Source organism: Lissotriton vulgaris, chromosome 3_1 (genome assembly GCF_964263255.1).
Source record: "Lissotriton vulgaris chromosome 3_1, aLisVul1.2, whole genome shotgun sequence".
Taxonomy (NCBI): domain Eukaryota; kingdom Metazoa; phylum Chordata; class Amphibia; order Caudata; family Salamandridae; genus Lissotriton; species Lissotriton vulgaris.
Genome location: NC_141689.1, coordinates 1,360,245,206 through 1,360,258,529, shown reverse-complemented (window position 1 = coordinate 1,360,258,529; position 13,324 = coordinate 1,360,245,206). Strand labels below are relative to the sequence as shown.

The 13,324-nt window shown below is 42.0% G+C and overlaps 1 protein-coding gene across 3 annotated transcripts in view; it reads left to right on the top strand.

Moving 5' to 3' along the window:
* HOOK3 (hook microtubule tethering protein 3) overlaps positions 1-13,324 on the top strand; it is a 1,217,139-nt gene that overhangs the window by 734,104 nt on the left and 469,711 nt on the right. For all 3 annotated transcript variants that reach the window (XM_086961833.1, XM_086961832.1, XM_086961834.1), the window contains one exon: positions 10,697-10,784. In XM_086961833.1, coding sequence (XP_086817959.1) covers positions 10,697-10,784 — 88 coding nt within the window. The remainder of the gene's footprint in view (positions 1-10,696; positions 10,785-13,324) is intronic.

Here is a 13,324-nt window from a genome sequence, read left to right as displayed (position 1 = left end):
TAAAGGGATATACACAAGTTAAACATCATTATCGAGAAACTGGCGTAAATCAGCACAATAAGGATAAACAAGCATCGAAATACATATCACCCCAGTTAGCGCCCGCCCAGTCAATTTGTCACATAAGGAGTTGCGTTCAAGCTGGTATACGGTATGGTAGGATATAAGAGGGATCATTATATGACAACGATGAAAGGATCCTACGACATGCAGAAAGGCACTTATTACAAGGGAAAATTAGCAGCAGAGAATGCGCCCTCAAACAGTAGTATAAGAGGGAAGGAAGAGCAGGAATTGTAATCATTCAGTAACTATGCATTAAAGTCGATATCATGGTCGTGAATCAATAAACCTTGCGACAGTAACACAGACGCAAAGCACGAGAATCCATCCCAGAAAGAACCAAACCCAACCCCCATCTGACCCGAGATACGAAAGAAAGAGAAGGAAACCAGAGAAAGAACAAGAAGAAAGGCCATAGAAACAAAAAGAAAACGAAAGTCAAGCCCCAACCCCCCCACCCTGCACGTCGAAGAGGCTACGCCCCCCCCCCCCTACTAACGTGCCTGTCGCCCCAAGAGTACCCACATAAGGGAAAAGACGGGGGAAAGTCAACACAAGCAGACTCCCGCCCCACCCCATTCGCACAAAGCAGCTCAGGCGCGATCACAAAACAGACCAGCAGGTCGACAAACAATGGCGGCGTCGTAGTACAGTTCAGCAAAGCGTCCACATCATAATGAGTGACCGGGGATCAGTCCTGCGATGCAAAAAGGAAGAGTTCACCCCTGTCCCAATTTTACCCTTCCATCAATACGTAGCCACTGAAAGTTTGCAATGGGGCACCGCCCCGAATGAACAAGACGGCCAGGCGGGTAGAACAAAAGCAATTCAGCGAGAGGTCTCAGAGGCAGGGGACTGACAAGTAGTCTCCTGAGGACATGTAGGCACAGGAACAAAGCTCCGAGCAAATCCCTCAGGTTGCGACCCGGTAGTGGCATCACAAGATAGCCGGACGGTGAAACAGGCCCATGAGGGGAATCCGCACTTTTTGTAGCACTAGGCCTCGATGGCACATTCAAGCGGCTAGGCAGGTGGGATCTGTGACCAACATCGTCCAGGGCCCTCCATGGCACCATCGGTAGGCACGCAGCAGGCAGATCCAATGGCAGCAAAGATCCGCCCACAACACTACTTCTAACGGGATCGCCGGAGCCTTCCTCCCACGGCTGGGTGATAATTGCGTCCAGGCGCCGTGCAAGGTCCCCGGCCCCATCCAAACAGGTAAAGCGCAGGGAGCTCAGAGCAGCAATAAGGTCGCGAGAGCCGTAGGTTCCATGGTGCTTAGCCGGCATAAAATCACTCGCTCTCAGGGTATCTTCTTCCTCGGCCGATGTCAGTGTCCCCAACCAAACCGCCCAGCCGAAAAGGTAGTGTAAAAGGCACCGGAGCAGGGGCCGGCGCCACCTCCAGCTGTTACGGTCGATCCGCCATTACACCTTGCCAATAAACAGTACACTCAGTTACAGGATGCCCCATAAGAAGCGCGGGCAGCGTCGACGTTATATGGCACAGAGTCTCAATAGCAGGGGCAGACCCACCAACTGTACGCAGGAGCGCCGACCTCCATACCTTCGTGGTCTGAAAAGATGCACCGGTCTGCCCCAGGTCAGCCAGCGCCAGCAACGTTGCTCCCGTTTCAAAATGGCGGTCTCAGCTCGTCCAGTAGATCCACAAACAGCGCAGATAACAAAGGAACGGTCGTATCAGGCAAAGGATCAGACCTCCGGCGTGTGCGCCCGTTTCTGTGGTGGCGCCAAGTCCCCACGTCCGTCCGGGTTGGCGCAGTGTCTCTCCCGCAGCTAGGAGATATGGGCTTCGTGGCCCGCAAAGCCGCGACCTCAGGTGGCATCCGCGGCCGGCACCAACATCCGGTCTCTCGGCCAGCAGTCGGACGCCGCCACGGCGTCTAGCGAGAAAGGGTGGATGGATGGGTCACCAGTCACCTACGAGCGCCGGAGTTGCCGCCCGCCGATCCACACATCTTCCGACGTCCCGTGAGCACTGCCCGAGCCTGTGCGACCCGGGGAAGAACAGGATATTGACAGGATAAATGCCGTGGCGAGCGGAGCTCGCAGACTAGGCGGCCATCTCGCTCCGCGCTCGGCCACGCCCCCCGGGGATTGCTTTTTCAATGGAATGGTTTGGAATCTTTGCTTTTCCACCCATCACCTGATTCCAAAGCTTCTCACGAAGATGAAGATTGCAGCATGATAATGATAGCCCCAATGTGACCTCGCCAGCATTGGTTTGCAGGGCTTCTCCTAATGTTAAAGAAATCCCATGTGCGATTGAAGGTCTCACCTTATCTCCTGACACTGAATGAGGGCCAACCCCGAATCTGTTCACTTATCGGCTTAGCTCCTGAGTACAATGAATTTGCCTGTCTAAAAATCCATCCAGAATGTAGGAAGATGCTTTCAAGGGCCAGAGTGGACAGTACTAACAAAACCTATTCTCACAAGTGGAAGAGATTTGTTTATTGTATCAACAGCAGCGCATACTTCCCCTGTTTTCCTCACCTGAACAGATATTACCATACCTATTGCACTTTTGAACATGTTCAGGTTGAGCTTCTGCATCGATCAGAGTTTACCTGTCTGCCATATCTCGAATCAGACAATCTCCCAGTCCACCCTTTTTATGATCGTCCAGAAAAATCACAGTTCCTCAATGGCTTATTTAGAGTCTTCCCTCCAGTCAGATATTTTCCTCCATCATGGCATCTCGACACAGTGCTGTCACTACTTTTGAAATACCCATTTGAGGCCATTTATAGATGACATTTAAAGTACTTGTCCTTAAAATGTTGCTCTCGTTGTGGCCGTGATATCTGCAAGAGGGGTCAATGAGATTCAAGTCCTCACTGTAAAAGAACCCTTCCTACAATTTAGAGATGACAGGGTATTCATTGGTATGAACCCAAAGTTTATCCCTAAAGTGCCTTTGGACTTCCACCTTCATTCCAGATCCTTCAACACCGGCTGTAAGGGCTCTTTATTCTTTGGACATCAAGAGATGCATAACGTTCTACATAGGACCAAGAGTTTTCATAAATCTAACCAGTTGTTTGTGGATTACAGCGCACCACTGAAGGGACAACTCCTTTCCAGAGTGTAGCTAGATGGATATCTGCTGCAATTCACTTCTGTCACCAACCAGCAGAAAAGCATTACACACGTCGGTGAATGCCCACTTTACAAGAACAATATCAACCTCAATGGCACTGTTGGCTGGTATCCCAGTCCAGGACATTTGCAGAGCTGCTACCTGGAAGAATATGCACACCTTTATTCAACACTACTGCCTGGACTCCACTGCTTAAGGGGATGTAGCAGTAAGCCAAGCAATTCGAAGACATCTTTACTGGTAACGGTGAGCTACCTCTTTCTTCTCATCTCCCTCGTGCTAGTTTCACACATTGCCTATAATATAATGGGTTTTTTCCTACCTTCTTACTGAAATGATTTCATATGTTTAACCTCGAATCATGAATAATGTTCATGGTTCTATTTTTGTTAATTCTATGTTTGGATATATTTTCTAAAAGGGGATATCTCCATAGTATGTATTCCTAACAACTCACAGTACTATGTGCCTCACTACTGCTTTATATTCTGATTCAGTATATAATAACACAGGGTCCTGGCTGTTCACAGTAAGGCTAAGCCAAATTTACAAATTACCAATTTATACACATCCAACCAACAACATTCATACTTCAATCGCACCACTGTACATACACACAACAATAAGGACCTTTGTCAACAAAAGTAAAAAAAACTAATAGGTGTTATTTTCGACCTAGTTACAATTCTTTCTGAAAATTTGAACAAAAATTATTATTTAGAGATCAAGCAAAACAAGTCTTTTTTGGGGGATTAGTCGTAGTTGACAAAAGAGTCCAGTCAATTTTAGTGCAGGTCGACGCGTTTCAAACCCCTGATGGCGGGGTTATCATCAAGACCAACCATTTCTTGAAAATACTGTCAATGTCCAAATTCGTGAATGGTAAACAATCGACAACTTTGTGATGACACTCTATGGTGAATAAGGTGAGGAACCGGGCTTCGTGGAGTCTCCTATTTGATGCCCGTTTATTATTTTCTTAGGGATTGACGCTGCGGTCTTCACCTGAGGGAGCTGGCGTTGGTCGCGTCTAACACAAGTCAACTACGACTAATCCCCCCAAAAAATAATTGTTTTGCTTGATCTCTAAATAATAATTTGTGTTCAATTTTTCAGAAAGAATTGTAACTAGGTCGAAAATAACATCTATTAGTTTTTTCTACTTTTGTTGACAAAGGTCCTTATTGTTGTGTGTATGTACAGTGGTGCGATTGAAGTATGAATGTTGTTGGTTGGATGTATATAAATTGGTAATTTGTAAATATGTATAGAGCCGTTGGTCTGTTATGTCTAAATGTTCAATTGTTTATACATGCATATTTAAATTGTGATATGGTTTAAAAAATTGCTATATTCAACTAGTGAATAAAATAAAACTTTAACTAGTGACGCAAAACGGACCTTTTTGCTTTATTCATAAAGGTTACTATTTGACTAAATTGTAAGTTTATCCAGTATTGGCCATTGTGTTGTTTTTTGTTATATTCTGATTCAAGCATATGAATCTATGAAAGTTCCAATACAGGAGTAAGAAAATACGTTGCTTACTTGTAACTGTAGTTCTCCAGTATTGGAGCCTTTCATAGATTCATATGCAACCCACTCTCCGACCTTAAGAGGCTCACATTTCCCTCGTGATAAGGAAAATCTGAGGGACTCAATTGTGCTTCTGAAGATGTGGACCTGTGTGACCTGGGGGGAGGGGGAGTTGGACATAGGGGAGGGGGTGTTTTATGCATTTTGAACTGTATAGTCAAGGGCGAATATGAACCTTTTGTACTGATTGTGCAGTTGCCTCTGGGTTACAGGGGGCTGCTTGCTATGTGCTACTTGACTAATAAAATCTGTTTTAAAAAAAGAAAGAAAATCTGAGGTACTGGAACTTTTCCCAGGAGTTTTCTAGAGGCCCAGGCATCCTATTGGCCGAAGTCTGTTTGGTCTCTTTTTTGAAAAGACTATAATTGGTAGCAAAATTGAAGGGCCTAGGTCCTTTATGCTCCATCTTTAACATTTCATTGCTATTTTATGTTACTGGAGACACCCATCTAGACGACGATGCATGAGTCAAGCATGTGAATCTATGAAAGATTCCAATACTGGAGAACTAAAGTTGCTGGTTTATTTTCTTATTAATGCTCAATGTTAATTGCAAAGTAATCAATGTTTTCCTCATACCACATCAAAATATATAATGTACAGAGAATGTGCAACTGTTTGCTCCCATAATTAGTGGTTAGTAATAATTTCCACTTCAAGGACTCCTCCTTTATTACATTTGCAAATAATAAGTGTGTTATGGGAAGATCCTCATCTAATATGCCATCATAGTCACAGAGATCATTTGGTAGGGTCCCTACAAATAACTCAAATACCTATACGGATTAAGATCAGTTCTACCTCTGAATACATGCGTTTATCCAGAACCTGGTTCAAATACTTGAGTCCATATTTGAGCTCATGATAATGGAGACCTTTTTTAACAATGAAGAAAATGCTGCATGGCCAAGGACTTGTAATTCGTCTAGGCCCAGTGTTTTGTGAAACAACATATAGTGTATTGGGATACAATGTATTTAAGTTTAGTATTTAAAACATAACCGCCTCAGTTGGAAATGTGTGAGACTCTCAATTGAAAAGTCTAGCTATGCTTTCATGGTTAACATTAGCGCACCCTACAATGTACATTCAGGAGCTAAACTTTCAGCTGATATAATCTGCATTGTGAGAAATGTTCACTTAAACTAGCTGTTTTTATAGTCCACAGGAACAATTACCACTAGAATTTACAGTGAAACTCTGAAATTGAACTGATCCTTCAGGTTTACAGGTTGCCTATTCCAGGTTGTTTCATGCTGTTTACAGTTAGTTTGATCAGTCTTACTTTTGTGTCTAGGCAGCCAAATAGTCTGGCCCCTGGAATGTCATTTCACCTATGTATATTTGTACAAAAATTGAAACATACAAGCATTTCTAATAATTAAACAAATGAAAACTTAGATTATGCAGCATGAATCATTCAGATTCAAATGTTTTGCATTCTGCCATCCAACTGTTGAGTCTGGAAATCCTGACTTAGTAAAGTTTTTTCCTTTTGGATGTTGCACATAGCAGAGGCTATATGATATCAAGCGTAAGCTCACAGGTACCCCACGGTATCGCTTTCATCTTCCACTGTTGTGTTCAGAAAAGAAGAAAGCTGCGGAGGGGTTCAAGTCCAGATACGATGTAGAAGCTATTTGGAAATGAAGGCTGGGACTGAGAAACAGGTTGAGAAGGAGATGAAGGCAACTTGAAGAGAAGAAGATTTTTCTGGAGAACGTTTGCATGTGGGAGTGTCAGAATATACTTTGTGGGCATTCTATTTCACTATGGGCCTTTTGCTACCTTTTCAGCAAGTGACATGTAAACAAATCCCTTTAAATTCAGCCCAAAAGGCCACTGAAATATTGTGTAGTCAGGTCAAAAGGTAAGTCACCTCTGTTCCCCAAAGGACCATATGTCTGAAACCTACTAGTCAGGCTGCCACTAAAAACCTTTTTCTCTAAATATATGAGAGAAACAAGTGTGCGCACTGTGAAATAGCTTAGCAGAATATGGCTTACCCAATGAGGAGACATCAGGAGACATCAGAAAACTTAGAGGGGTACCAAGGGAGCACTAGGAGGAACATTTCTAGAATTGAGATATCAAACTTATGATTCCCAAAGACATTAAAACATCTTATGCTATATGGAAAAACATTCCTACAAGATTGAGACAGCATAAGCAAACAATGCCTCAGGAGCAAAGGCCTCTAGAAGCCAAAACGTTGGACTGCAACAAAGAAAAGACTAAGCCTTTGTCAAAAACACCAATGAACAAAAAGGCCAAAGGATTCAACAAGAATCATCAGAAGCCAAAGGGGTCCATGTGATGAAAACGACTATCTTGCTTGACATTGACAGATGACAATGACTAGCTGAAAGCTAAAGAAAAGCAGTCAAAGACCAAAACATAGCATACATACATGGTCTAAAGGGGAGTGGTTGATGTGTAGACAAAATAATGTCAAAAACTTGAAGCAAAAATGGCAGAAGAGGAAATTAAATCATAAATTGCCTAACATAAAAATCCTAAATAAAGTTTGGGGGGGGGGGGGGAGAATCAGATGTAGAGTTGGAGAAAAAGGAGACATTTTCCCACGCCAGATCCACTGCCTCAAAAATTAGTCCTACAACTACACTTAGTGGAGAGTTCTTCAGACCTAGACCAAGAAGACGCAGAGGAATCCGTCAGCGACATATGTTATCAGGCAGACGCAGAGTTACCACAAGAAGAGGTTGAGACATATCTAACAAGATTATCTTAGCCAGATGATTTGTCCATCAATCTTGTAATGAGACGAATCATGAACATATATGGGGTGCAACTAGAGGAAAAATAGAACGAAAGAATCATGCTTTTATTGGATATTCTACACTCTACTACATATTGATGCTACTTAATGTCTTGGAGAAGGGCAAAGAAGTATTCAAAGAGGCAGCATCATGCTCCACAAAGTCCACATAGAGTAAAGTGTATACAGGGCCTGTTTCCCTCAAAGTCACTGCAGCCAGGTAGAGAGCGAGTAATAGGGGCACTATTGGAATATCTCCAAATAGGGTACAGTAAGAGACTAGACACAATGGTCAAAAAAGATGGAGAGCACCAGCCACACACTGGAGGATAGAAAACTCCAGTGCGCTCGTTTGAGTTTAGGGCACCTACAACAATTGAATGAAATAGGGGCGTTCATACAACATCTCCATGGAAGTTCCAAAAGAGAGGGTAGCACCATTTTTGATACATGCCTCAAATCTTTGAACTCCACAGATATGGTCTGTTGATTGCTGTGTACAGGCATGGTTCCGGAGGTTCAATCTAACACCCCTCTTTACCCCCACCCCTATACTTAACTGAAGATAATGTGTTTTGGGTATTTAATCTACCTGCCAGAGACAGTCAGGCATTTTGATTTATTGTTGTTCGTTCTGGCAGCTTGCCTCCACAATTACACCCATACAAGAATGTGCACTTTTCTTGTTAAAGGCTTTATTTCAAGCCTATTTTACTGCAGATTAAATACAAGAGTATTATAGCAGCCATCAGTGAAAACCTAGTGAATGCATAAACAAAGAATGCAATTGTTATGAAAGTGTGTATTTTTAAAGATCCTGCCTAATCTTTAATAACAAATGTTTGCAGTCTTGCAGGTTCAATATTTAATTATCAATACGTGCGTCCCAGACCTTCATCTATCTTTGCTAGTCCAAGACCTATCTGCAAGACGAGGTTGTATTTATATCTCTGGAGAAGGACTGCTAGGATTTGATGATCATTATGTGGCTGTTCTTCTAGCCATATTGCTCTGCTGTCTGGAAATTTCTCGAAGTCCCAAACTATATCTCGTTGAGAGCTGTGAACAGGTCATTTATACCATTCATATAATTTATCTTAAGAAAAATAAACCTTGTGAGCATGATGTCCTTTCGGAGAAATAACTTAAAAATTCTCTTGCACATTCATGTTAAAGTCCAAATCTGGTACTCTTTTTCCTAAACACATGAATGTATGAACAGACTACATGATAAATGTAATACAGATGAGTGAACATAAGCATAAACGACTTCAAATGTCTAATCTTGCCAAGGGCCTCAGTGAGCAATTAAGAAGACACACAATAGCGGACGTCCTAAGCATGACAAAATATATAACACAGACTATTGGGCTTGATGGTATCCCATTATTACTACATGCCAGACAACATATGCTGCCACTTCAGGAGTGGTTATTGAAGCAATAGTCATGGGACAAAGGGGAGTGGGATGATCTAGTACATGGTAATACCCAGGGTCAATAAAACGCTAACATTATGGATTAAATGGAGTATGCAGAAGAGACCATCATTGAGGACACCATTTCCCTCAGTCACCATTACAACGCAAACATCACACACAGGCTGAGGAGCTTACATATCAGGGCCTCCAAATAAATGGGTCTGGGGAACACAGATGAAGCCCTACAATACATAAGTGTTAGTGTTAAGGACTGTTTTTCTTAGCCCTAAAAGCTTACCAAATACAAATGTAAGACAGGTATATCATGGTACTGACAGCAGTCCAACAGCAATGTTTTACTTACAAAAATGTGGAGTAACACAATCATGAATCCTGTGGAGGTTTGGAAACACTTGAATATAGGACCAGGTCACAGTGACAGCTCTCCTCCTAGCAGGACCTCAAAATGTAGAAGAAGATAAGCTAAGCGGGGACCTAGCTATAGTTCAGGAGTGGGAAATGAACAAAGAAGTTGCAGAAATCCTCTTTGCAGACCTGAGAACACCAGGCATGAATCTGTTTGCAACTGCAAAAAGCACAAAATGCAAAGCTTGATATCCTCAATTCAACACCAACTCTCCTTGAGAGAATACAGACTCTCTAAAATTTTTAGGGATATTTGTCTGAGTTTTTCCCCTTGAGGCTGAAAGTTATCAACAAATGCAGAGTACTAGGGATAACAGAAGTTCTCATAACCTCGATGTAAGCAAAATATATATACCCACCAAGATCAAACACTGTCCTAACAGAACTCTTAAAACCATCCCTTGAACCTTTGCATAAAATAGATTGCAAAATTAACACTAAAAGAAAATTTTTTGGTGGCTGTCACATCACTGAGAACGGTAAACGAGATGCTGTCCTTACAGGAAATGTACTTTCAAGTACATAAGACAAGTTAGTGATGAGAACTATCCCAAAGTTCATACCCAAAGTCAGATCCAGTTTTTATTTTCAACTACCAGTCTCCCTACTTTCTTTGGTTACATGCCTCTAACAATAGTTTGCAGCATGGAGCTCTTCTAGCTGCACGTCCTACTTCCAGCCCCCATCTTGCTGGTGAAAAGGGCAGCAAAAAAATTAAAAATAAACAGATATGCCACGGAACAGGCCAAAATATTCAGAAAGTAGAGGTGATTCACTGTGCTTTTGTAAACTTCTGCTTGAAGTCATAAACCTTGCGTATAGTTAACGCCAAAAGAAAATCTTTATTAAGTCAGGACTTCCTGACCCAGACACTGAATGCCGGAATAATGTAACACATGTGAAATAAGAATAGTTCCATAATGCAAAATTATAGTCATTTAAGTATCCAGTTTCTTTGAATTGACATATGCCTAGATTTGAAGAACTTTTTGTTTGTAGATCCTGCTATAAAGTAAGCAACTTGCCTTTCAGCAAACTAAAACATGTACTTCACAGATGCTGTTACCTCACCTAGCACCTTAATACTGAACTGAAATTCCTTTGGTTTATTTTCATGACTGAGAAAAAGCCCAGTTTAAGTAGTGGATGGCACTCTGTGTTGGTTGGAAGTCCAGACATTCTAAATTAATAGTTAAAGGATAAATCCTCTGTGGAACAATATTTAATATTGCATTAAGCCACATGTGTGTTCTTTTTATTGTAACATATTCTCATTGCCTTCCCAGAGATTAAGATCCGAAAGGGATTCTTTAAAAGAAACTATTGAAGAACTACGATGTGTTCAAGCACAAGAAGGGCAACTCTCAAATGCAGGTAATTGCTAAATATGTTAATCCTAACATTTATTATTCACTAAAACTAGAATGTATTGTAAGGGTCTGGTTGTTTACTATCTTGACACATAATTGTGTTAATCACATAAATGTATTAAACATTATGTATTTCAATCGTATTGCTGTGTTAAACAAGTAAATGATCCTTTTGCAAAGATTGGTTCTCATAATTTTTTAGACTTGGCTGTAAGAGGTCAAAAGGCTTCCACTGGTCACTAAATAGTATAGAGGGTACAGTGACATGTCACTGCAATTCTCCCATTAGGTAAAGGTGAAAGACACTGAATAGATTTATCAGCGAAAATGCATATTGCCTAGAACATTAAATACCAGCGATGTGAAATCTTGGAATAGTTGAAAAAGTTTGAATTCCTCTTCGTGAAATATGTGTTCTACAAGTGAGCAGTATATAAGCAGTCGTTATTCTTACTATACATTTTACATGGTTGATTTTTCAGTCCATTCCAAAACATTGCCTTGTTTTTATTTTTATTTAAAGTAATGATTTCATGTTTACAAAAATAAGTTAAAATCTTTGCTGGTTTTTCAAGGTTTGCCTACAATCACTTAATACATGCAATGGTGGGAAATGTGATTATATGTTTAAAAAAGAGAGTGTCAGTTCACCAAGACTTCTAGTGGGACTGCAGGGACAGGGCACTTAAGAACAGGCAATAAAAGCTAGATCAAGGGAGAGCCTGTCAGATGTTGGCAAAGGCTGAACTGGGCCTGTGGAAATGTGCCTTTTTAAGGAGCACACTGGTGCAGGGTTCACCCTTCTCTGTCCACGGGTCCTTAGAGTAACAAAATAGAGATTGACACCCTAAAATGTTCCAGGAGGTAGTGGCTTGAATACACAAACCATGGTGCTTATATACAGAGTTTTCTGCACTGGTAAGCATGTAGTTACAAATGGAAGTGTTGGAACTGGGGTCACCAGTCCCCTAGGGTAGCATGGCACGAACGGGTAGGCATCAGAAAGCTTATGTGTTAAGCAACCATGCAGCACACGCAACCACTGAGTCAGAAACCTGGGCACGCAATTAGTGACACCACTCCAGTGAGTTTGTGTAAAAACTCAAGTTAACTTTATTAAGATAGAGCAGGATCAGGGTATTAGGAATTCATCATAAAATTAGCTTATTAGCTTTCCATTAAAATACATGTGTGAGAACACTTGGCAATAAATACTGGATGAATAAATAATAAATATTAAATATTAAATAACCACAGGCCTGACCTTGGCCTGGTTCCTCATCATCACCTGTAAGAAATACATTTTTAGTAAAACCCAGGCCTGACCTATGCCTTGCTCCTGGTCAGCACCTCCATCAAATATATTAAGGAGTTATAACAGGAAGCATTTCAATAAATATGACACTAAAGAGGCAAAAACATTTCATTATAAATAAATAACCCCTTGTGTAGGTTAAACCATCTCCCTATTTAGGAATAAAACACCTCACTGGGGAAAACCAGCATTTCATTTAGGCATTTCAACATAGTATACATAAAACGTTCCCTTAAAGGCAGAGCATTTCTCTATGTGACACTCTTTGTTAGAAGTTAGGCCCTTCCACCTTACGTGAGTGATAACCAGCTGCTCAATAAGGAATCAGGAATAATCTTCTGGTTTACCCCTTGGAGGTAAGTAATCAACTTTTACTTGCAAAACACTCTCCTGCAGGAATAACGTTTTCTTAGATAACTGAAAGGCATCGCACTAGGCAGAGTTAGACATTTAACTACCCAGTGCCAAATATTCCTATAGGGCTTTCCATCCTAATATGCAACAGTGCATTTCATCACTCCTCTAAACAGGAATACACATTTCCTTACCCAGGAATCAACATTCTGTTACCTACTCTAAGCATATTTGAATGAACCTTTCATTGGGCATTCACTAAGGCATTTAGCTAGAAATAAACAGTTCTCTGGGCAGAAGTTAGGACATTTCTAAAGGCATTGCCCTAAGCAGGAGTGAACATTTAATTAGCCAGTACCCAGTATTTCTATAGGCCCCAAGTATTTCCTTAGCACCCCATAAGCCCTGCATCAGGCTTCAAATGGGCATTACATCACTTCCAACCTGGCATTAGGCAAAGAGACCCAGGCATTTCCATTCTATGCACAAGAAATAGGAAACATATCTTAAGAACCATTCCCCTCATCAGGGGGGTCAACTCCTCTAATAAGGTCAGGTCCCTGATAAGACTCTCTCAGGGCTCTAGCCCAGTTCCTCTTCAGTTAGGGGCTAATTGGGGCCACCAGGCCCAGTCACTAGTTTTCAACAATTAATGAGGGCCAACGGGGCCCAGTGACATCTTCCCCCGGGGAGGGGCGAACACAGGGCCTTACCCGGCCTTCCGCCCTCCTCCCCTGGGGGATTACCTTTTTCTTCGGCCCTCCGGGCCCTTGCGCAGGACTGGAGGCAAGGGAGGGGTTCCAACCCTCCCGTGGCTTCATTCGGCCCAGCGCGGTGCAAATGGGCCGGATCCGTGATGTGGGGCAATCAGAGGG